The following is a 23,583-nucleotide window of genomic DNA, read 5'->3' as shown; positions in this document are numbered from 1 at the left end:
CTGATAAATTTTCTGTCAAATCTGTGGCTTGTCTTCTAATTTTCTTGATACTTTCTTTTGCAGAGCAGAAGTTTTTAATTTTAATGAAGTCCAGATTATTATTTATTGCATGAATTATGTCTTTGGTGTTGTATCTAAAAAAGTCATCATCTCAGGGTCATCTAGGTTTTCTCCTATGTTATCTTCTAGGAGTTTTATAGTTTTATTCTTTTTTATAATTTTTATTTTTTATTTTAAGATTTTATTTATTCATTTTTAGACGGAGGGGAAGGGAGATAGAGAAGGAGAGAAACACCAATGTGTGCCTCTCGCACACCCCACACTGAAAACTTGGCCTGCAACTCAGGCGTGTGCCCTAACTGGGAATCCAACCCATGACCCTTTGTTTAGCAGTCTGGTGCTCAGTCCACTGAGCCACACCAGCCAAAGCTATAGTTTTATTCTTTACATTTACCTCTGGCATTCATTTCAGTTCACTTTTTGTGAAGGTTGTAAGGTCAGTGTCTAGATTAAATTTAAAAAAAATTTTTAAGATTTTATTTATTTTTTAGGGAGAGGAAGGCAGAGAGAAAGAGAGGGAGAGAAACATCAATGTGTGGTTGCCTCTCATGTACCCCCAACTGGGGACCTGGCCCACAACCCAGTCATGTGCACTGACTGGGAATCGAACTGGTGATCCTTTGGTTCATGGGCTGACACTCAATCCACTAAGCCACACTAGCCAGGGCTAGATTTTTTTTGCAGGTGGATGTCCAGTTGTTCCAGCAACATTTGTGGAAGACTATCATTTCTTCATTGTATTGCCATAGCTCCTTTGTCAAAGACCAGTTGACTCTATTTATGGGGTCTATTTCTGGGTTCTCTACTTGACAGAATATAGAGATAAACTGAATTATAGTCTAAACGCTCAGCTTCCAGTAGCTTTCATTGTCCATTGACCTGGACAGTTGTTGAATTAAGTGAAGCCTGAAAATGAGCATTGAGTTACCTTTCATGTCTGAAGGACTCCATAAAACTCACAATTCCAATAAAATTTGATCATAGCTTTGTTAGCTTCTTCAGCATCTAATTAGGCACAAGAGAATATAAGGGCAACAACCAGTCATTGTTTAGGGAAAAGAAGGGGGGAAAATTACTGCTGATTTTCAGATTTCATACTTAAATCTTTAGTTGACTTCAGACCTGTGGGCCCAGCTGTGGCCTCCCAAGACTTTTGCTCTAAATTGGAGAATGAGCTTAGTCCCAGGACTCAAATTAGGAATCCTGGCCTGAGCATCCAAATTTCAGGCTCAGTGCCTCTCCTCACTGTGCACTTAGAATGCTCCTGTTATATTTCACATAGTACAGTTGCTGACCCTGCTGCTTCTCCTGCTACACTGTAGGGAGTTTCCTACAGTTGAAGCTGTCTCTTTTTCTTTGTAACCCCATGACTAGCATTGTAATTAGCATATAATAGGCAATTAAGATAAAAAATTGAATTCATCTTTTTTTCTCTAAACAACTTCTAATGCCCTTCACTGAGGTACAGAGCTGTGAATACAGAAAAATACAGTACATATCTAGAGAAGATTCTAGTCCAGTAAAAGCAGTATATCTTGGTGATTAAAAGCATGACCTCCAGAGATATACTCTGGTTCATACCCTAATCTGCCTTCTACTAATCATGTCACCTTGGGCAAGCTCCATGTCTCAGTTCTCACTTGTAAAATGGAAGTAACAACAGAGTAACTCAAAGAGTCATGAGAATTAAAAGAGTTAATATGAGGGGGATCCCAAAACTCCAGAATTTATTAAAAATTTGTGTATTTATTCTTACATGTTTAAACTTCAGTCACCTTCAAAATACTCTCCATTTGATGCAACACACCCATCAAGATGTTTTTTCTCCCCATGGCTGAAACAGCTTTTGAAATCATTGGTGTTGATGATTTTTAGTGCTTCTGCTCTTCCCCTTCCCCCCACCAGGTCTTCCATGTCAGCAAAACATTTACCTTTGATGACTTTTTTCATCTGGGGAAAGGAAAAATAAGTTGCTTGGGACCAGATTAGGTGAATAGAGAGGGTGAAGCACAGGGTTCATGCCATTTTTTGGCCAAAAGCTGCTAAATACTCAGCATGGTTTGGGCAGGTGTACTTGCAAATCACCCATTATGAAATGGGCAAACTCGCTGAAAGAGTCTTCAAAAAACAACCCACTTAAGCCAAATGCAGCCTCTCACAACAATGGCAGCTAGTACAATGATACAGCTAGAACACTCACCTAGCAGGAGAAACCTGTACTACAAGGGGCCCACCCTCCTGAAGATAATTCTATGTTTTGGGGGTCCCCCTCATATATGTAAATAGCTTGGAATAGTTAGTGGTGACACAGATCAAGTGTTAGACTGATGGAGTTAGTTAGACCACACCTTGGTTCAGCAACCTCGGTACTTGAGTTCTGGCTAAGAAAGAATTCAGAGGCAAGACTCAAAACTCTTAGGGAAAGTTTATGTAGAAAGTTACAGTTGTAGGAAAAGTGAGCCACTTGGGCATGGTAACAGGAACAAGTTACAAAGCCAAAAGAAGGGCCCTTGGAGTTTAGGGAAAAGATAAAGGCAATACATCTTGGGGGAAGAAGAGGGAGGTAGACAGACAGGAAAGCCTCAGACATGCCCAAGAAAGAGCATGCTGGGTCCTCTGTCTTGAGAGCTTTTAAGAGTGGGGATTAGACTACTGCCAAGATGGAGGCGTAGGTGGAAACACTGTGCCTTCTCCCACAACAAAGTTTGAATACAACAAGGGTTTAGTAAACAAAGACGCAGCCAAAGAACAGAAAATTGAACTATACGGAAGTCCGACAACGAACTGTTCAACTGGACCGGTAAGAGGGGCAGAGCCAGCATCAGAGTAGGGATGGGCAGGAAAGATCCCCCGACCCTAGGCGCCCAGGCAGCTGGGGTAGCATCTGGTGGACACAGTGAGGGCGTAGGGCTGCGGGCTGGCCTCGGTCACACATTCGCATGCAGATAAACCAGCAGAGGAGTGAGCAGTGAGACAGACCGCACAGGCCTCAGTGGCGAACCCAGTGAGGATGCAAGGCAGCAGGCTGACTGTGGTCGCACATTTGAGCGCAGTGGGACAGACCGTTCGGGCCCCGGTGTCAGCAGGGAAGAGGGGGGCAGCAGAAGGGACCGCCATTGCTTTCCTTTAACCCCGCCCCAACATAGAGCCTCACAACCCAGCGACTGAGTTGCCCCACCCTGGTGAACACCTAGGGCTCCGCTCCTCATACGTAACAGGCATGAACAGTTCAAAAGATGGCTCAAGAAGAACTCAAAGCCCCAGATCCCATAACTCTAAGCAACCAAGAGATTGTCAGCCTCTCAGATGCACAGTTCAAGATACTGTTTATCAGGATGCTCACAGAACTGGTTGATTTTAGCCACAAATTAGAGGAACATATGAAGGCTAAACTAATTGAAATGAAGGGAAATGCACAGGAAACCAATAGTGATGGAAAGGAAACTGGGACTCAAATCAAGGGGGTGGACCAGAAGGAAGGAAGAAATGACCAAACAGAAAAAAGTGAAGTTACAAGAATTCAAAAAAATGAGGAGAGGCTTAGGAACCTCCAGGACATCTTTAAACATTCCAACATCTGAATTATAGGGGTACCAGAAGGGAAAAAGGAACAGCCACGAGTGGAAAACTTATTTGAACAAATAATAAAGGAGAACTTCCACAGTCTGGCAAAGGAAATAGACTTCCAGGAAATCCAGAAAGCTCAGAGAGTCCCAAAGAAGTTGGACCCAAGAAGGAACACACCAAGGCACATCACAATTAACATTAGCCAAGATTAAAATGAAGGAGAGAATCCTAGAAGCAGCAAGAGATAAGGGAAGAGACACCTACAAAGGAGTTCCCATCAGACTGTCAGCGGATTTCTCAAAAGAGACCTTACAGGCAAGAAGGGGCTGGAAAGAAGTATTCCAAGTCATGAAATGCAAGGACCTACAACCAAGATTGCTCTACCCAGCAGAGCTTTCATTTAGAATGGAAGGGCAGGTAAAGTGCTTCTCAGATAAGGTCAAGTTAAAGAAGTTGATCATCACCAAGCCCTTATTATATGAAATGTTAAAGGGACTTATCTAAGAAAAAGAAGATAAAAATGCAAACAGTGAAAGGACAGCAAACTCACAGTTATTAACAACCACACCTAAAATGAAAGCAAACCAAGAGGACAGCTAAATCAGGAGTGGAACCATAGAAATGAAGATCACATGGAAGGTTAGCAACAGGGGAGTGGGAGGAGGAGAAGGGGGAGAAGGTACAGAAAATAAGTAGCATAGATGGTAGGTAAAAAATAGATAGGGGGAGGACAAGAATAGTATGGGAAATATAGAATCTAAAGAACTTGAGACACGTGGTCATAAACTAAAGGGGGGGAATGGTGGGGAAGGGGGTGTGCAGGGTGGAGGGGAATGAAGGGGGGAATAGAACAACTGTAATGGTATAATCAATAAAATATATTTAAAAAAAGAGTGAGGATTATAGGGAGGTCCTAGGGGAGGATCTCTACAGAATATTCATCAGCTTTCTAGATGTGTCCTCTTAGAGCTGTCATCTCCACTAATTGGTCAGTGGCAAGGCAGGGGATCATTAGTCAGTACAGGTGGTCCTGATGTCAGCCATGGCATTCCTTGTTTGGTTTTGCTGCTTTTTGGGGCCTGGAGCTGAAACACAGCTGAGGCCTAGATGTATTATATTTGATGTGGGTCAGCACTTCATTGTCCTGGGGGCTTGATGCTTAAGAGCTATTCTCTCACCTCCTTGTTTGTTCTTCTAAGAGGGTCTACCACGTGACTAGTGATATGCTAGGGGAGGAAAGGTCAGGGGTTCTAAACCACATGATCAGAGATAGGTTAGGGGAGGAAAGGTCACTCTGAGGGCATGACACCTGTTTTCCCAGTTTTGCCCATTCTTAGGCACCCTAGGCTTTCTGAACCAGTGATCTTCTATACCTGGCTCATCATCCTTGCTCTGTTCATATCTGTTTAACAGCCTACCACAGGACAATGTCTGGTACATTAATACATGTTATCTATTATTGTGATTATTATTGTCATTGTTATTCAAATAAACTAGGGGAGAGCTTCCTGTCTCCTATTGTCCCTAACAGTCCAGAACTTTTCTGTGGGGATATCACAATTGACAAGGATCTGACTTGGTAGGACAAGAATTGTGCATGAAGATATGTAAATTAATAAAATTTAATCCCTGGTAATATAGTATAAACCTGGCATCTCAGTCACTCTGGGATAAAGGCCCAATAAAGTCTCCATTGGAAGAACTGACATCTTCCCTTATCCCCTCAGCCTTTAGACTCCTGAAGCCTTTCTGGAATATTCTGTTCTTTCTTGGGGAACAGAGCAAGAAGTTCCACATTTAGACACCAGAAGGGAAAAAATACTGCAACAAAAAACAAATGGGAAAAAGTTGAGATTTGCATGCATTCTACTTAGAAAAATGGATCTCCTCATGTTTTCTTTCTTCAGGCTATCATTACTTCTTATTGGGTCTATTCCAAACTACTTGTAACAGGTTGTCTTCTTCGATTTATTTTATACTGATTTTAGGTGAGTGTCTGTATAGAAGGGATTCTGGACTTTGGTTGCACATTGGAATCATCTGGAGAGTTTTAAAAAAAGATTGCTACCTACACAGGTTCTAATTTACTTTGGGGTGTGGGATGAGCGTTGGGATTTTATTTTTTTAAAGAAACTCCAGTGTCCCTGGCTGATGTAGCTCAGTGGATTGAGCATGGGGTGTGAACCAAAGGGCCACTGGTACAATTCTGAGTGCCTGGGTTGTGGGCCAGGTCCCCAGTGGGGCCACGTAAGAGGCAACCACACATTGATGTTTCTCTCCCTCTCTTTCCCCCTCCCTTCCCCCCTCTCTAACAATAAATAAATAAAATCTAAAAAAAAAAGAGAAAGAAACTCCAGTGATTATTGTGCTGTCAAGGTTGAGAAACACTGCCCAGGTGTACGTACATATTACTGGGAACCTTGTCAAAATGCAGATTCTAATTTAGCAGGCCTGGGGTTAGGGTCCAAGATTCTGTGCTTCTATCAAACTCAGGTGATGCAGGTTTTGCTGGCTCTACATACTTCGAGTAGCAAGGGCATGGAGAACATGATAAAATTATTTTTTTGTCCAATAACATCGTAGGTTTCCTGTTATTCACATAATAAGATGATTCAGCCTGGCATCTTAGGCTAACATCAGCTATTTAAGGTCCTCTAACACCAGTGGTTCTCACATATCACTAACTATCTCACTGACCCTGTGGGCAGATTTTAAAAGATACAGATTCCTAAGCCCCGCTCCAGGCCTACTAAATCATAATCTTCAAGGCCTGCACAAAGGGTATTTTAAAAACACTTTCCAAGGGGTATACATAATCAATAAGATTTAGGAGCAACAATATGTTTGCCATATACTCTTTGAAGTTCATTTACTATTTATTCAACCAGCAAACATTTATTGAACCTGCCTCATATGGGGTTCAAGGGAAACAAAGATGAAAATAGTGCAATCCTTAACCCTTGAATGGCTGGCAAGACAAATGACTAAAATAAAATTGTTTACTACTTACTATTACCTGGACCTAGCCTAAAGGCTCACACTTCTGCTCAAGGTCTTGTGCTTTTATGAATGTCTGAGCCTATCAGAAGCCCATCACTGCCTGTGCTGATCAAGCCAGATGCCCTCTTTACTGCATTTGCCTCTCTCTACTTATGTTTGGTCATCTCTTCAAATTTAATTTCCTTGGTATTAAATCCAGAAGAAAGAAAGGATTTACCCAAAGTGACGTAACAAAAATAATTAACATTTACATGGTGATTTCCAAGTGATGTCACAATTGAAGTGCTTAAAGTGCATATAAGTGCTTAAGTGCACTTTCACACTTTATATGTGAAAGGTGTGTAAAATTCTCACTATACCTAATGAGATAGCTATTATTACTATGCCTTATCTATGGATGAGAAAACAGAGGCACAGAAAAGTTAGGTAGCTTGATCAAACACACACATTCAGTAATCAAGCCAAGTTTATTCTTCAGTCATACTGTAATGGCAAGTTGGTGACAGGGCTGAAATAAGAATAACCTCTAATATCCAGTCCTGAGCACTTCTCTAAAATTAGTTATCTGTGTGCTTCTTTCACAACTTACACTCTAGCATGAGGGCAGAGACTAAGTCTTGCAGCTCCAGAGTGCCTAGATGGGATGCCAGCATACAGTAGGTGCTCAAAAACTGTTTATTGGACGGGCTGTTCCACCATGGGAGGGATGGGGGAATAGATAAATATTAAAACAAAAATACAACAAACAAACAAGCAAGAGCAACAGCCTGCAGGTCTCACATCTCCACTAAATCACCAAAATCCCACATCACTTCACTCCACCCATCAGCTTAGCCTTTCGCGAAGGAAGACCCTTCACCCATTTTCCGCACGTCCCTCGTCCAGCCCTGGCTTTGCGCTCCTTCCTCCCAGCCACCAGGTGCCCCCAGGCCTCAGGCTCCTCAGCTGTCAGAGCTTCATCCTCTTTCCCTCTTACCGCTGCTTCCTGCCCCCGGAATCCCGTCCCTGAGCTCCAGAGCCCAGGCGCCCCAGGTTTCTCGGTTCGCTTGGTCAGGTAACAATGTGGCCCCAAACTGCCCGCTCGGGCGGCTGTGCTGCGCTTTGGTCGCAGTTAACGCTGCCTGTCCCGCCCGCTGGTGGGTAAAGAGGCCGGGAGAAGGCCTAGCTTCTGAGGGGAGTGGGCCTCATTCTGCCTTTGGGCGCCGGAGGCCTTTCTGTGTCCGGCTTGGTCGCCAGAGCGATGTCCGCCTAATGGTCCGGTTCAGGTGTGCCGGGGCCGGGCGTGGCCTGCATTTGGTAGGCCGGACCCAGGAAGATGCGGTCGCGGTGCTTGGGAGGCGCCCAGGTAGCTGCTCGCCCCTGCCACGCCTGCTGCTCCTAGGCCCAGAGCTGGGTGTGCCCGCTCAGCGCTAGTGAGGAGGCAGGAGCCATGAAATTCTGAGCTGGAATAGCCAGTTAAGTATTCCTCATTCTTTCACCCAAGATAAAAAACTGAATCCCTGAGAGATGAAGTTACTTTTCCCAAGGTCACAGAGTTGTGGCTGTCTTTTACAGCTGCCTATTCTTTTAAGTGTTTGTAAAAGGTCCACTGTTTCTTCTGCTCTGCCAAGGAGTTAGGATTCAGAGAAGATGACTCTAAGAGTACTAATCAGTATATCCAAATGAGCTGATCTGCATTACTATTGGGTGACCCTGGCGTTTAAAAGGAAATAGGAGAGTGTGATTTTCACTCAAGGTACATGGCATTTCGGGTTCTTACTCTGCAAATTGGCCTAAATGTTTTACAAAATTTAACTCAGAACTGGACTGAATTATAGACTTATTTTTTTCCTCTGTCGTAATTTTTTTTAAAGTTTCAGTTACATTTGACATTCATTATCATTATATTAGTTTCAGATGTGCAGCATGATAGTTAGACAGTAATATAATTCACAAAGTGCTCCCCCCCCCCCGCACATAAGTCTAGTACCCATTTGGCTCCATATAAAATAATAACAATATTATAAACTGTATCCCCTATGCTATACTTTACATTCCTGTGACCATTTCCTAACTACCAATCTGTACTTCTTAATCCCTTTACTTTTCTCACTCAGCCTCCAACCTCCCTCTCACATGGCAACCATCAGTTTGCTCTCTGTACCTATGAGTCAGTTTCTGTTTTGTTTGTTCATTTATTTTGTTCTTTAGTTTCTACATGTAAGTGAAATCAACTCTGTTTTTTTCTTTTCTTTCTTCCTTTTTAAAAAACTTACTTATTTATTATTTTTTAAACTGAGGCTCAAGAGGTTAAAGATTTGCCCACACACTCTTATTGGCTAGTTAAGGACAGGGAAAGAGTTAGAACTTGGGTCTATGAATGGCACCTATTGTTTTCTTGAATAGAAATCTGATTTGTGATGAAAGCTGTTTCAAAATTTGACCTTCCTAAAGTTTTCTCTGGATAGAATTCTTGGGAGTGACTTGTATATTGAAGTGTGTTGGTCCACAAATACTATTTCACTTGTCAGAGTAGGATTGAGCAATAAGTGTAGCCATGAACAAAATTCCTGCTGAGATGCAGTGGATATATGAATGTTTTTGACTTTTTAACTTCTATTTTTGATAGAGGAGCTAATGATATTAATAATAAAATGTTGGTTATTTTTAGATTTTTGTCCTGTGTGACTAATGACTCAGTTACAGTCTGATATCTTTATCACCAGTAAAAATTCAAAAGTGTAGTTTTCTGTTTCATTTTTTAATTAAATAATTATCTTAAAGAGATTTTTATATTTCAACAAAAGCTTTCCCCTTCTATAATACCTCAAAATCCTGCTTCCCCCTTTGTCTTTCTTTGAGTTGAATTTCAGAACTGAATAGAACTAGAATTTTTTAAATTTATTTAATTATGGTTCAAGTACGATTTTCTGTCTTTTACTCCCATCCCAGCCCACTCCCCCAGTGCTTCCCACCTACCTCCCATTTCCACCCTTGTTAGTTTTTGTCCATTTGTCCTTATACTTGTTCCTGTGAATCCTTCCCCCTTTCCCTTGAAATTACCTCCCCTTTCCCCTCTGATCCCTGTCAGCCTGTTCTGTATTTCAGTGTCTTTGGTTATATTTTGCTTGCTTGTTTGCTTTGTTGTTTAGGTTCCTGATGAAGGTGAGATCATATGGTATTTGTCTTTCACCGCCTGGCTTATTTCACTCAGCATAATGCTTTCCAGTTCCATCCATGCTGTTGCAAGGGGTAGGAGCTCCTTCTTTCTATCTGCTGCATAGAATTCCATTATGTAAATGTACCATAGTTTTTGGATTCATTCATTTACTGATTGACACCTAGATTGCTTCCATCTCTTGGCTATTGAAAATGGTGCTGCTATGAACATTGGGGTGCATAGGTTCTTTTGGATTGGTGTTTTAGGATTCTTAGGATATAATCTAGCAGTGGAATTGCTGGGTCAAAAGGCAGGTCCATTTTTAGTTTTCTGAGAAAATTCCATACTGTTTTCCACAGTGGTTGTACCAGTCTGCAATCCCACCAACAATGGATTAGGGTCCCCTCTTTCCACAACCTCTCCAACACTTGTTGTTTGTTGCATTGTTTATGCTGACCATTCTGACCAGTGTAAAGTGGTATTTCATTGTGGTTTTAATTTTCATCTCTCTGATATTGATCATCTTTTCATGTGTCTCTGGATCCTCTGTATGTCCTCCTTGGAGAAGTATTTGTTCAGGTCCTTTGTCTACTTTTTAATTGGGTTGCCTGTCTTAGAGTGGAGTCATGTAAGTGTGTATTTTGGAGATTAAACCCTTGTCTGAGGTATCATTGGTAAATATGTTTCCCCATACAGTTGTTTCCCCATACAGTTCCCCACCCAAACTTCTAGCTGTGCAGAAGTTTTTTATTTTGATGGGATCCCATTTGTTTATTCTTTCCTTATGTCCTTTGCTCTAGGAGATATATCAGTAGAATGTTGCTGTGTGAAATATGAGATTTTCCTGCCAATGTTCTCCTCTACGACTTTAATGGTGTCACGATTTATATTTAAATCTTTTACCCATTTGAATTTATTTTGGTGTATGGTGTAAGTTCATGCTCGAGTTTCATTTTTTTGCATGTGGCTGTCCCAACACCATTTGTGGAAGAGGCTATTTTTACTCTATTTTAAGTTACTGCCCCCTTTGTCGAATATTAATTGCCCATAGAGACTTAGGTTTATTTCTGGGATCTCTGTTTTGTTCCATTGGTCTATGTGCCTGTTTTTATGCCAGTACCAGGCTGTTTTGATTACAAAATAATAGCCTTGTAATACCGTTTGGTATCAGGTATTGTGATCCCTCCTGCTTTGTTCTTCTTTCTCAAAATTGCAGCTGCTATTTGGGGTTGTTCATGGTTCCATATGAATTTTTGAAGTGTTTGTTCTGTGACTGTGAAATATGTCATTTGTACTTTAATAAGTGTTTCATTAAATCTGTAAATTGCTTTGGGTAGTGTGGACATTTTGATGATGTTAATTCTTCCAATCCATGAACGCAGTATATGTTTCCATTTGTTTGTGTCTTCCTTGATTTCTTTCTTCAATATTGTGTAGTTTTCTATATACAGGACTTTTACCTCCTTGGTTAGGTTTATTCCCAGGTAATTTATTTTTCTTTTTGCTATATCAAATGGGATTTTCTTCTTGATTTCTGCTTCTTCTGTTTCATTGTTAGTATACAAAAATGTCTTTGATTTCTGGATATTGACTTTGTATCCCACTATTTTGCCAAATTCATTTATTAGGTCGAGCAGTTTTTTGGTAGAGTCTATAGGATTTTCCATGTACACTGTTATGTCATCTGCAAACAGTGACAGTTTTGTTTCCTCCTTTCCAATTTGAATGCCTTTTATTTCCTTTTCTTGTCTGATCATTGTGGCTAAAACTTCCAATACTATATTGAATAGAAGTGGTAAAAATGGACAACCTTGTCTTGTTCCTGATCTTAGTGGAAAAGATTTTAGTTTTTGTCCATTGAGTATGATGTTGGCTGTAGATCTCTCATTTATGGCTTTTATTATATTGAGGAATGCTCCCTCTATTCCCACTTTGCTGAGTGTTTTTATAATAAATGGGTGTTGTACCTTATCAAAAGCTTTTTCCGCAGCTATTGATATGATCATGTGATTTTTGTCTTTGCTTTTGTTTATGTGACGTGTTACATTTACTGATTTGCAAATATTGAACCATCCTTGCATCCCTGGGGTGAATCCCACTTGGTCATGGTGTATGATCTTTTTAATGTATTGTTAGATGTGATTTGCCAATATTTTGTTGAGGATTTTAGCACCTATGTTCATTAGCGATATTGGCCTGAAGTTTTCTTTCTTTGTTGTGTCTCTATCTGGTTTTGGAATTAGGATGATGCTGGCTTCATAAAAAGAGTTTGGGAGTCTTCCATCATTTTGGATTTTTTGGAGTAGTCTGTGAAGAATAGGGGTTAGCTCTTCCTTAAATGCTTTGTAGAATTCTCCTTTGAAACCATCTCGTCCAGGGCTTTTGTGTGATGGGAGTTTTTTTATTACTGCTTCAATTTCATCTGCTGTTATTTGTCTGTTCAGTTTTTCTGCTTCTTCTTCATTGAGTTTTGGGAGACTATATTTATCTAGAAATTTGTCCATTTCACCTAGGTTTTCAAATTCCTTGGCATACAGTTCTTCATAGTAATTTCTTACAATCCCTTCTATTTCTGTGGTATCAGTTGTAATCCCTCCTCTTCCACTTATGATTGTGTTTATTTGGGTCTTCTCTGTTCCTTTTTGATGAGCCTACTTAAAGGCTTGTCTCTTTTGTTTATCTTTTCAAAAAACCAACTCCTGGATTCATTGATCCTTAAAATTGTGCTTTTAGTCTCTATGTCATTTAATTCTGCTCTGGTCTTGGTTATTTCCTTCCTTCTACTTGCTCTGGGCTGTCTTTGTTGTTGTTCCTCGAGTTCTTGCAGGCATAGGGTTAGGTTGTTTGTTTGAAATATTTCTATCTTTTTTATGTAGGCCTGTATTGCTATGAACATCCTACTCAGGACTGCCTTTGCTGTGTCCCATAATTTTTGGGTTGTGAGTTCATTTTCATTTGTTTTCAGGAACTTTTTGATTTCTTTCCTAATTTCATTCTTTTTTAAAAAATATATTTTATTGATTATACCATTACAGTTTTTCTATTCCCCCCTTCATTCCCCTCCACCCGCACACTCCCTCCCCCACTATACTCCCCCCCTTAGTTTATAACCACGTGTCTCAATTTCTTTAGATTCTATATTTCCCCCACTATTCTCACCCTCCCTCCTATCTATTTTCTACCTACTGTCTATGCTATTTTCTGTGCCTTCTCCCCCCTTCTCCTCCTCCCACCCCCCTGTTTCTAACCCTCCATGTGTTCTTCATTTCTATGGTTCCACTCCTGATCTAGCTGTCCTCTTGGTTTGCTTTTGTTTTAGGTGTGGTTGTTAATAACTGTGTGTTTGCTGTCCTTTCACTGTTCATATTTTTCATCTTCTTTTTCTTATATAAGTCCCTTTAGCATTTCATATAATAAGGGCTTGGTGATGATGAACTCCTTGAACTTGACCTTATCTGAGAAGCACTTTATCTGTCCTTCCATTCTAAATGAAAGTTTTGCTGGATAAAGCAATCTTGGCTGTAGGTCTTTGGATTTCATGACTTGGAATACTTCTTTCCAGCCCCTTCTTGCCTGTAAGGTCTCTTTTGAGAAATCCGCTGACAGTCTGATGGGTACTCCTTTGTAGGTGACTGTCCCCTTATCCCTTGCTGCTTCTAGGATTCTCTCCTTCATTTTAGTCTTGGCTAATGTTAATTGTGATGTGCCTTAGTGTGTTCCTTCTTGGGTCCAACTTCTTTGGCACTCTCTGAGCTTCCTGGATTTCCTGGAGGTCTATTACCTTTGCCACACTGGAGAAGTTCTCCTTTATTATTTGTTCAAATAAGTTTTCCACTTGTGGCTGTTTCTTCCCCTCTTCTGGTACCCCTATAATCCGGATGTTGGAATGCTTAAAGATGTCCTGGAGGTTCCTAAGCCCCTCCTCATTGTTTTGAATTCTTTTTTCTTCATTCCTTTCTGGTCGGATGTTTCATTCTTCCTTCTGGTCCATTCCATTGATTTGAGTCCCAGTTTTCTTTCCATTGCTATTGGTTTCCTGTGCATCTCCCTTCATTTCAATTAGTTTAGCCTTCATATGTTCCTCTAATTTATAACTATAATCTACCAATTTTGTGAGCATCCTGATAAATAGTGTCTTAAATTGGGCTTCTGAGAGGCTGGCAATCTCTTGGTCACTTAGAGTTATTGGCTCTGGGAGTTTGAGTTCTTCTTGTGCCATGTTTTGGGCTGTTCGTGCCTGTTCCATAGCAGGATCAGAGCCCTAAAATGTTCACTAGAGCAGAGCAACTAAGTCGCTGAGTTGTGACGTTGTATGTGGGGGCGGGGTCAAAGAGGGACAATGGCTTCCCTCTGCCACCTGCTGCCTCGACCCCCACCGGCACCGCAGCCACCACCGTCACCAGGCCCACGTGTTTCGTTCCACTGCACGCAAGTGTGCCACCACTGTCAGCCCTCCACCACTGGGTTCGCCCCCTGGGGCCTGCGTGGTCCGTCTCACTGTGCGTGAATGTGTGACCTTGGTCAGTCTACCCCACACCCCGACCGGTTCCGGGCTGCCTGCGTGCCTAGGTTGGGGGATCTGTCCTGCCCGACCCAGCTCCGCTGCTGGCTCCGGCTCTCTTACCATCCCCGTTGAACTGTTCGTAGTTGTCGGACTTCCGTATAATTCCGTTTTCTGGTCTTTGGGTGTGTCCTAGTTCTCCAAAACTTTTGTTGTATTCAAACTTGGTTGTGGGAGAAGGCACAGTGTTTCCACCTATGCCTCCATCTTGGCGGAAGTCCCTAATTTCATTCTTGACCCATTTGTCGTTTAATAGCATACCACTCAGTCTCCATGCTTTTGGGTGTTTGGGGTTTTTTCCTTTGGGGTTGGTTTCCAATTTCAGTCCCTTGTGGTCTGAGAAAATGCTTGGTATGATTTCTATTTTCCTGAACTTGTTGAGGCTCATTTTGTGTCCTATCATGTGGTCTATCTTTAAAAATGTTCTATGTGCATTTGAAAAGAACGTGTATTTACCTTTTTGGGGGATGAAGGGCTTAGTTAAGTCCATTTCATCTAGGGCGTTGTTGAGTGCCACAATATCTTTGTTGATATTTTGTTTGGAAGATCTGTACATTTTTGACAGTGGGGTGTTAAAATTCCATACTATAATTGTGTTGCTGTCAATAACTTTCTTGACGTCCTCCAGGATTTTCTTTATATATTTGGGTGCTTCTATGTAGGCTGCATATATATTTGCAGTGGTTATGTGTTCTTGGTGGATTCTTCCCTTGAGTATTATAAAGTGACCTTCTGGGTCTCTCTTTATGGTCCCCCTTTTTTTGAAATCTATTTTGTCTAATATGAGTATTGCTACCCCAGCTTTTTTTTTTTCCTGTTTATTTGCTTGGAAAATTAGTTTCCAGCCCTACACTTTTAGTCTGTGTAGATCTTTTGTCCTGAGGTGGGTGTCTTGTAGACAGCATATGTGTGGGTCATGCTTTCTTATGCATTCAGCTATTCTATGTCTTTTGATTGGAGCATTTAATCCATTTATTTTTAAGGTTATTATTGATAGGTACTTAATCATTGCCATTTTTGTACCTGTGTTCCTCTCTGTCTCTCTCTTTTCCTTCCTTTCCTTAAAGCAGTCCTTTTAGCATCTCTTGCAGAGCTGGTTTGGTGGAGGCATATGCTTTTAGACTTCTTTTGTCTTGGAAGCTCTTTGTTTGGCCTTCTATCTTGATTGAGAGCCTTGCTGGGTAAAGTAGCCTTGGTTTAAGGCCTCTGGTTATCAATATTTGGAATATTTCTTGCCATTCTCTTCTTACTTGGAGTGTTTCCATTGACTTATTGGAGCTTCCTTGTATGTTACTTCCTTTTTCTCCCTTGCTGCCTTTAAGATTCTTTCTTTATCTTGGAATTTTGCCATTTTAATGATGATATGTCTTGAAGTAGGCCTCTTTGTGTTCCTCTAGATGGGGACTCTCTGTGATTCCTCGATTTGTGTGAGTTTTTTTCTCATCCAATTAGGGAAATTTTCCATCATTACTTTTTCAAATAGGTTTTCTATCCCTTTTTCTTCTTCTTCTCCTTCTGATATCCCTATTATTCGGATATTATTGTGTTTCATATTGTCTTGCATTTCTCTTAATCCCTCCTCATTCGTTCTGAGCCTCTTTTCCTTTTCCTGCTCTTTCTGTGAGTTTTTTTCTACTTTGTCCTCCAACTCACTGATCCCATCTTCTCCTTCATCAATCCTGCTTTTGATTCCTTCCACTGTGTTCTTCAGTTCAGAAATTGTATTCTTCATTTCCTTTTGGCCCTTGCTGACTGTTTCTATTTCCTTTTTCGTGTTGATATTGTTTGCAATAAGTTCATTGTAGTGCCTCTGTAGTTTCTGGTAGCTCATTGTGAGCTATTTGAACTTCCTGATAACAAGTGCTTTGAATTCAATATCTGATAGTTGACTTGCCTCTATTTCATCTAACATTCTTTCTGAGGCTTTGTCCTTTCCTTTCGTTTGGGGATTGTTTCTTTGTCTTCCCATTGTTTGTGAGACTCTTCTTGTTAGCTTTAGCTTTTTAAATTGATTTGTTCTGGCTTCTTGGGTTTATGGCGTGAACTTCTGTGGTATAATACCTGTGAGCTTTGGCGGTGTAGTCCCCTTGATCTCCAAAGCTCACTTGTCTTGGGCTGTTGTTTAAGTTTGCTCTGTGTTTGTCTTTGGTTTTTGATTGCTGTTGGGTCTTTCTTTTGTGGGTCCTTTCTACCAGCTGGTTAACTGATGGTCCCTCTCTCCACCACCTGTTTTAATTTGTTGTACTGGTGAGGGCAGGTTGTGTTGAAGCTAGTGTGTGCAAGGTTTTGAGGATTCTCTTTTGCTCTTGTTCAGTTGTTTGTACTGGGTAGGTTTCTCCACTGTTTAGTTGTATTTACAGGTAGGTCTTGGATTGAGGTTTGTGTGGTTTCTATTCCCTCTTTCACTTTCTTCTGTTATCAGTTGGTGGTCCCTTTGTTGTTGGGTTTCCTTTCCAGTTCGTATCCTGGTATTCTCTGCTTCCACCTCCTCCTTGTGTGTGTGTGTGTGTGTGTCTTTGTGTGTGTGATAAGTTGGAGAGGGAGGCAAAATGGTTTATGACAGCAGGAGAGCATTTTATGATATTTATAGTCACAGCCAGTAGAAAAGAGATAGGAGATCTTTAGGCTATGTATAGTGTTAACCGTAATCTTCAACCCAACTAACCACTTTTAAGAAAGGATGGACAGAAGATAAGACTCTTGTTGGGGAGGGAAGGCTTGTGAGTTGGATCTAGAAAGCAGTGAGGTTGTGGGAGGTCAGATTCTGAGGTAAGGCAAGAGTAAAGGATAGTAAATAGGTGTAGTGTATGAGCAAATAGAGTTAACCACTACAGTAATAGAGTTCAGAAAACTGTGAAGTGGGCTAAAGTTCTGGGAGGTGTGTTGTGAAGTATTTACCTCTATACCTTTGTTGTATAGAACAGCAATTATTTACAATAATATTAGAGCAATAATCATATGACAGACTCTATGTGATTTAGATAACATGAATAGGGGGTATAGACCTTTGAGTAGTATGCTAAAGGATCACAAGTGACATGAAATATAGAAAATTTGCAGTACACTGTGGAGGAGAGAACAGGGGAAACCTGTCATATGATACAATATAACCAGCCAAGGCAAAGAAGCCTATACAGAAAGAGGAGGACTATAAAGATACTATTAAAATATAAAAGATGTGAGAATAATGAAAAATAATAATAATACAAATATGCAGCAACTTGTGGCTTCTCTGCTATAGCAAAGTGAAATTTGCCTCTCTGTCTCTACTGTTGGGATGCCCCTTTTGGGTCCAACTCTGGTCTTTTTGCAGTTCTAAGTTGTCTGTGTTACTTATGGGTAAAAGAAATAAAAAGGCAGGAGAAGGGAGGAAGAAGAGATAAGTTTGGAAAGAAAGGAAGAAGGAATAAAACAAAAAGAAGGAAAGAGAGGAAAAAGATATTGAAAGATAAAACAATAATAAAATTAAAAAGACAAAAGATTACTTAAAAAAAAAAAAGAAAGAAAACCAGCTCTTGTGGGTTTCAAACTGGCCAAACAGATTTTTCTGGTCTCACTGGCTGCAGCAGGCTAAGGGGCAATTGGTGTGGTCTTTCTTCGAGTGCTCTCCCAAGAGCTAGCCTGGCACCTCTCCCCAGCGCCCCATAAAGGGGATCTAGATCCTCTTTAGAGCACTCTTTTCCCTGGGGTCATTGCTGTGGGCTGGGGTGTGGGTGCACACATGTCGGCCAGGCTGCCTGGGTCCTGCAGGTTCTGGTGCAGACCCTTCCCAGTTCTGTGGGGGAATGCAAGGCCTTCTGCCGAACCTCAGGATAGCTGCCAGGCTGGGTGGGGAGCAGGACCAGTGGCTGTCGCAGGAGAATTTTTCAGTTTACTTTCCAAAAAATTTCTCCTTAAGAAAGCCTGATGCTCAGCATAGCCCAATCCCCCAGCCAGACTGGTGACTATCAGAGTCAGAACCCGACACATTAATTCTACCAAGCTGGCAACCACAGACTCTGTGGTTGATCACGACTCTTGGTCCTTATTACCCTCTCTGCACCCTCAAGCAAACAGATCTCTCCCGGTGTTGCCCAAATCTTGCTTGGCCAGGGAGGGAGGGAGCTGATGATGACTCGCCTCTCTCCCAAGGCCCTTGCAGCAGGCCCGGGGCTCCCAAAGAGTCTGCGGTAGACCTGCTGGGCTCCAGTCGCAGGCTGAGACTGCTGCTGCTCCTGTGTTCATTCCTGTCTCCGCTCTGGTCCCTGAGACCCTACTGTCCTGCAGACATCTCCTTACCATCTAGTTTTTACTGTCTGCTACAATTTCTGGTCTCTTATTTTCATATATGCTAGGGAACTGTTGGCTGTTTGTGCTGTTCCTCCGTAGATCAGCCAGGATTTTCTCCCATGTGTACAGGGGAAATGGAATCCACTCCATCCTACTCCGTCACCATCTTCTCCCTCTCAGAACTAGAATTTTTTCCCTTCCCAAATATCTGAACTCTTTTTAATTCTGTATTTAGGTTTACCTCAAGTTTTGCTTTTGACTGATTAACTCATAATCCAAACCCAAACTTCAGTTTAATATCAGCTTAAAAACATACTAAATTGCCATGTGTCATATGAGCTCTAGCAGAGACTACAACTGGTGGTGGTGTATTTTCATGACAGCTTCTTATTGGGATTTTTGAAATGTGAACTCAGTATCTAATACATGCATTATGTTACATATTACATATACTACTTGCATATCATTGTCCAGGGTCAGTCATCAGTGGGAGGTTATTATTGACATTTACTTATAACAATGTATTATATTAGACAGTCTACTAACTCAGAATTTAATTCTGGTTTTCAGGTTACAGCATTTACCCATTGCCAAAATGTTATCTCTGAGGAATATGGAGTCAGAAATTCAGCCTAACAAATAGAAGAGCCTTGGCTGTATAGCTAAAGAAACCTACTTCAATGAAGGCAATATTTTTGTACTATTCTATAGTAGAGATGAAGATTATGCATAAGTAAACCCAATACTGTTTTCATAAGAAAAAATCCTTTTTTTTGTTTCAGTCTTTTCATCATAGGATGGCATTAGTTCTGTGTCTGCAGGTGCTGGGCAGCCTGGGGGGCTGGCTCTCCCTCTACATTTCTTTCTGCTGTGTGAATAAGCACCGAAGCTATGAGTGGAGCTGCCGGCTGGTTACGTTTGCCCATGGAGTCCTCTCTATAAGTCTCTCAGCTTATATTGGCTTCATTGATGGCCCTTGGCCTTTTACCTACCCAGGTAGGTGGGAGACGGAGGATTTTTCTCTAAGGGATTTATAATATGGGGGTAGTCTTAGAAGGATAGGAGTTTTTTAGAGAATTTGTCACAGAATTTCGATCAAAGAATATTGAAAACTTATGATAATTTGTATTGATAGTCTTCATTCATTGTTAACTCTGATGCTGTCTATATCACCTATTGTTTCTGCTTTTCATAGCTCTACCTTTAAAAAAATTTAAATGCTTCTTATAATGTAATCAATCAAAATGTACAAAACATAAAGCCAATATCAATATTTTCCACCACCTCCAAACAGACACAAATGAACTGTATATTACATACTTTTTGGTTACCTGCAATTTTTACTTGATTGTATATTCAAAGGATATCATCTTTTCATGTTGATGTATGTAGATCTTCCTTTTTTAAAATTATTAAATAATATAGTGTTGTGTTATATGTATTTACCATCATTTATTTAACCAATGCCTCATTATTTGGGGCAGTGATAATAATTTTTCTAGAACACCTGCTAGATATACAAGTGATACTTTCTTAGGATACAAAAATTGTATCCCCCTGTGTTAGTTTGCTGGGGCTGCCATAACAAAATACAACAGACTGGGTAGCTTAAACAACAGAATTTTTTAAACAGTTTTGGAGGCTAGAAATCCAAAATCAAGCTGTTGTCTGGTTTGGTTTCTTCTGAGGCTTCGCCACTTTGCTTGGTCAGCTGCCTTTCTTATTGTGTCCTTATATGGTCTCCCTTTTATTGTGTGCTTCTATCCTAATCTCCTTGTTTTATAAGGACACCAATCACATTGGATTAGGGCCCACCACAATGACCCAATTTTAAGTTAATTACTTCTTTAAAGGCCCTATCTCCAAATATAGTCACATTCTGAGGTGCTAAGGGTTAGGGTTTCAATATGTGAATTTTGTGGTGACATAGTTCAGTCCATAAGTCCCCTAGAGTAAGATTTTTAAAAACACCTTAGATTCTTTTCTAAAAATTTTTCTTAGATGTTTATATTGAACTTGTGAGTTTCCCTCTAAACTGTCAAACTGATATAAAGGCAACTTTTAAGCTGGATCTAAACATGTCAGACCCTTGTACCCTATGTTCTTGGATATGTAACACATTAATTTCTGGAGTTCTTTCCAAAGTCCACTTTTAAGATGGGGTAGGGTTACCAATGCCCAGTAATTTAACTCAGTAAATTACAAAATTAATCTGACATTCAAAACAGAATAACTAAGAGCTTTGGAAATGGATTTTTAGCCATTAAAAGAAAGAAGACAAAGAAACTATGTAGTAGTTTAATTGAAAGAACAAAATAGTTCGATTTTATGTTGCTACATAGAGAGGGTACTAAAATCATGGTTGGTGCTCAAATCACTTATTGAAATCTGATTAATCAGAACAGCATATTCTGGGACCGATAACATTGTTTAGTTTGATAAAGACCACACACGATTTTAGATTTAGTCTTTCTTTAGTTGTCATTAAAAAAGCATGTGATTGCCAATGGTTTTTATTTCAATGCTTTAAAAAAGGTTTCAGCCTTGGTTGGTGTGGCTCAGTGGACTGAGTGTCAACCTATAAATCAAAGGGTCATCAGTTCAATTCCCAGTCTAGGGCACATCCCTGGGTTACAGGCCAGACCCCCAGTAGGGCACATGCAAGAGGCAATCACACATTGTTTCTCTCCCTTTCTTTCTCCCTCCCTTGAACTCTCTAAAAATAAATAAAATCTTAAAAAAAAAAGATTTGAGAGACAATAACATAGGATCCCTGTGTAAGGCAGCACCATCCCTAGTCACTCAATTTGTTTCTGTTTTGGTTTATTTCAGGCTCACCCAATACACCTCTCCAAGTGTATGTTCTGTGTGTCACCTTGGGCTACTTCATCTTTGACTTGGGCTGGTGCATCTACTTCCAGTCTGAGGGTTCCCTGATGTTGGCTCACCACATATTAAGTATCTGGGGCATCATCTTGGCCCTGGTGCTTGGAGAGTCAGGCACAGAGGTCAATGCAGTCCTCTTTGGAAGTGAGATTACAAACCCCTTGCTACAGATACGCTGGTTTCTTCGTGAAACAGGCTACTACCACAGTTTCATTGGAGATGTGGTGGACTTCCTCTTTGTGGCTCTGTTCACTGGAGTGAGGATTGGCTTAGGAGCTCACCTCCTTTTCTGTGAAATAGTCTCACCCAAGCCCAAGTGGTTTATGAAGGCTGGGGGGATAGCCATGTACACTGTGTCTTGGTGTTTTATGTTAAGCATCTGGCGCTTTGCATGGAGGAAAAGCATCAAGAAGTACCATGCCTGGAGAAGCAGGTGGAGTGTAAACCAGCAACTGAAACATGATAGACATCTCAAGACACACTAGTTAAAGTTTACTCCAGTTAATGGATTGGGTAAAGTTAGACATGGGAACCAGGTTGGAAATATGGCTATTATGGAATCACGCTTATCTAATAAACTTAGGTATCAAAAAAGATCTAAATTTATTGGTCAGTTTTCAAATGGAGCACATACCAGTATTAAAAGACTAACTTCTAAAGTGGTATAGCTGTAGAAAGTGAAATTAATCAGTGGTAGTTTCAATAAATCAGAACTGCATTCCTTTTAGTTTGTGATGACTGGGTCCTGTTGTCCCTAGGATGCTTGCTTTTGGATACATTCTTTTAGTCCTCTATTTTTTCTTTTCTCTGGAAAAGGTACCACTATCTGCAGACAAAATATTATGACAAAGCCCATATATGAAGGACAAAAATTTTTGTCTGTGAAGATTTTTCTCTTACCTCACCTAGGAAAAGCAAGAATGTAAGTTTAGAACAAGGTTTGGAATCCAGAATTCCTGGGTTCTTACAGAATTTTGCTACTCACATGCCCAATCATTTTGGGAGGTCACTTTTACCCTTTGCCTCAGTGTAAATCCTGTTGTGAATGAAATACCCCATTGTGTATTTCATAGAGACATTATGTAGTATCTCATTAATGGAGATCTTTAATGTAGGGCTTTTATGAAAAAGTAAAGCATTATTTATATCTTTGCTATTTGTTATTCAGATCAATGGTTATTGATTAGCTTTGTTGGTGAGCAAGTGTATAGGGCTATTGAAGTCAAGACTGAAGGTCAGTGCAATATTAACCTTATGCAAGTTCTTGAAAATAGTTGACAGTGGCCACACATAGTGGAGTGGTTGGAAACATGTATTCATAGTTGAACCAGGCAAAGCAACTTTAAAGGCATGTTAACAGTGGATGGGTTTTTTTTTTTTTTTTTTTTGCCTTTTAAAATGTTTTACTACAAAAGAAATGATTATTGTAACCTGAAGCAGCAAATGATAGGAAAATATATTTTATCCCATCTAGGTATCACTTCTTTGGGTAATCCTTCCCAATATATTTATTTTATTTATTTTTTTATTGTTTAGTTACAGTTGTCCCACATTCCCCATTGCTCTCCCCTGCCCCATCCCCACCCCTCACGCCCAGTCAATCTCCCCCCATTGTCTATGGCCATGAGTTCTCTGTGTTTCTTGGCTTGCCCCTTCCCCTTCTTTCTCCCCTTACCTCCTTCCCTTCTGGTCACTGTCAGTTTGTTCCTTGTTTCCATGCCTCTGGTTCTTTTTTGCTTGTTTGTAGCGGATCTTTTAAAAATGACTGTCCTTTGGTTAGAGTTTTACTGGACATGGAAATAATCTGACAGTAGTATCTCTGTATCTTTTCTTTATGATCAGTAACCCTAAAATGCTGGATAGTTTCTTTCTAAAAACATTGTGGTCAAAGTAGGATGCTGGAGAATGCTGATTTTCACAAAAGCCTAGCAAAAAAGAGTGGCTTGGTACAGGAGCTCTAAAAAAAAAAAAGAATGAATAAAATAAAAAAATGCTAGCTTTTTAAATTTTGGCACAGTTCAACTTGTTCCATACCAGACAAATGAATAGGCTTAATTTGGTACTAATTCTTTTCTCCTTACTCCTCAGAAGTGAAGAGACT

At 40.5% G+C, this 23,583-nt stretch overlaps 1 protein-coding gene across 3 annotated transcripts; it reads left to right on the top strand.

The window, feature by feature from the left end:
* The first annotated feature begins 7,433 nt into the window (after positions 1-7,433).
* Positions 7,434-22,084, top strand: TLCD5 (TLC domain containing 5). 3 transcript variants are annotated; one of them, XM_037028549.1, is made up of 4 exons: positions 7,434-7,681; positions 19,167-19,282; positions 19,379-19,592; positions 21,429-22,084. In XM_037028549.1, exons 2-4 carry the CDS (start codon positions 19,277-19,279, stop codon positions 21,965-21,967), a joined length of 759 nt encoding a protein of 252 aa, XP_036884444.1. In that variant the 5' UTR covers positions 7,434-7,681; positions 19,167-19,276; the 3' UTR covers positions 21,968-22,084. The 3 variants fall into 3 exon arrangements, with proteins under 3 accessions (XP_036884444.1, XP_036884446.1, XP_036884445.1); XM_037028551.1 differs by lacking the exon at positions 7,434-7,681 and adding an exon at positions 7,704-7,763; XM_037028550.1 differs by lacking the exon at positions 7,434-7,681 and adding an exon at positions 7,930-8,081.
* Positions 22,085-23,583: the final 1,499 nt, after the last annotated feature.

The sequence above is a fragment of the Sturnira hondurensis genome, unplaced genomic scaffold (genome assembly GCF_014824575.4).
Source record: "Sturnira hondurensis isolate 20B ecotype Veracruz unplaced genomic scaffold, ASM1482457v3 Scaffold0019996, whole genome shotgun sequence".
NCBI classification, from domain to species: Eukaryota; Metazoa; Chordata; class Mammalia; order Chiroptera; family Phyllostomidae; genus Sturnira; species Sturnira hondurensis.
This window is presented reverse-complemented; position numbering and strand designations above follow the sequence as displayed.

Excerpts from the sequence above, each read along its gene's own strand:
- TLCD5 (XM_037028549.1), top strand. Across the intron at positions 19,593-21,428 it reads TTGGCCTTTTACCTACCCAG|GCTCACCCAATACACCTCTC; the intron begins GTAGGTGGGAGA and ends GGTTTATTTCAG.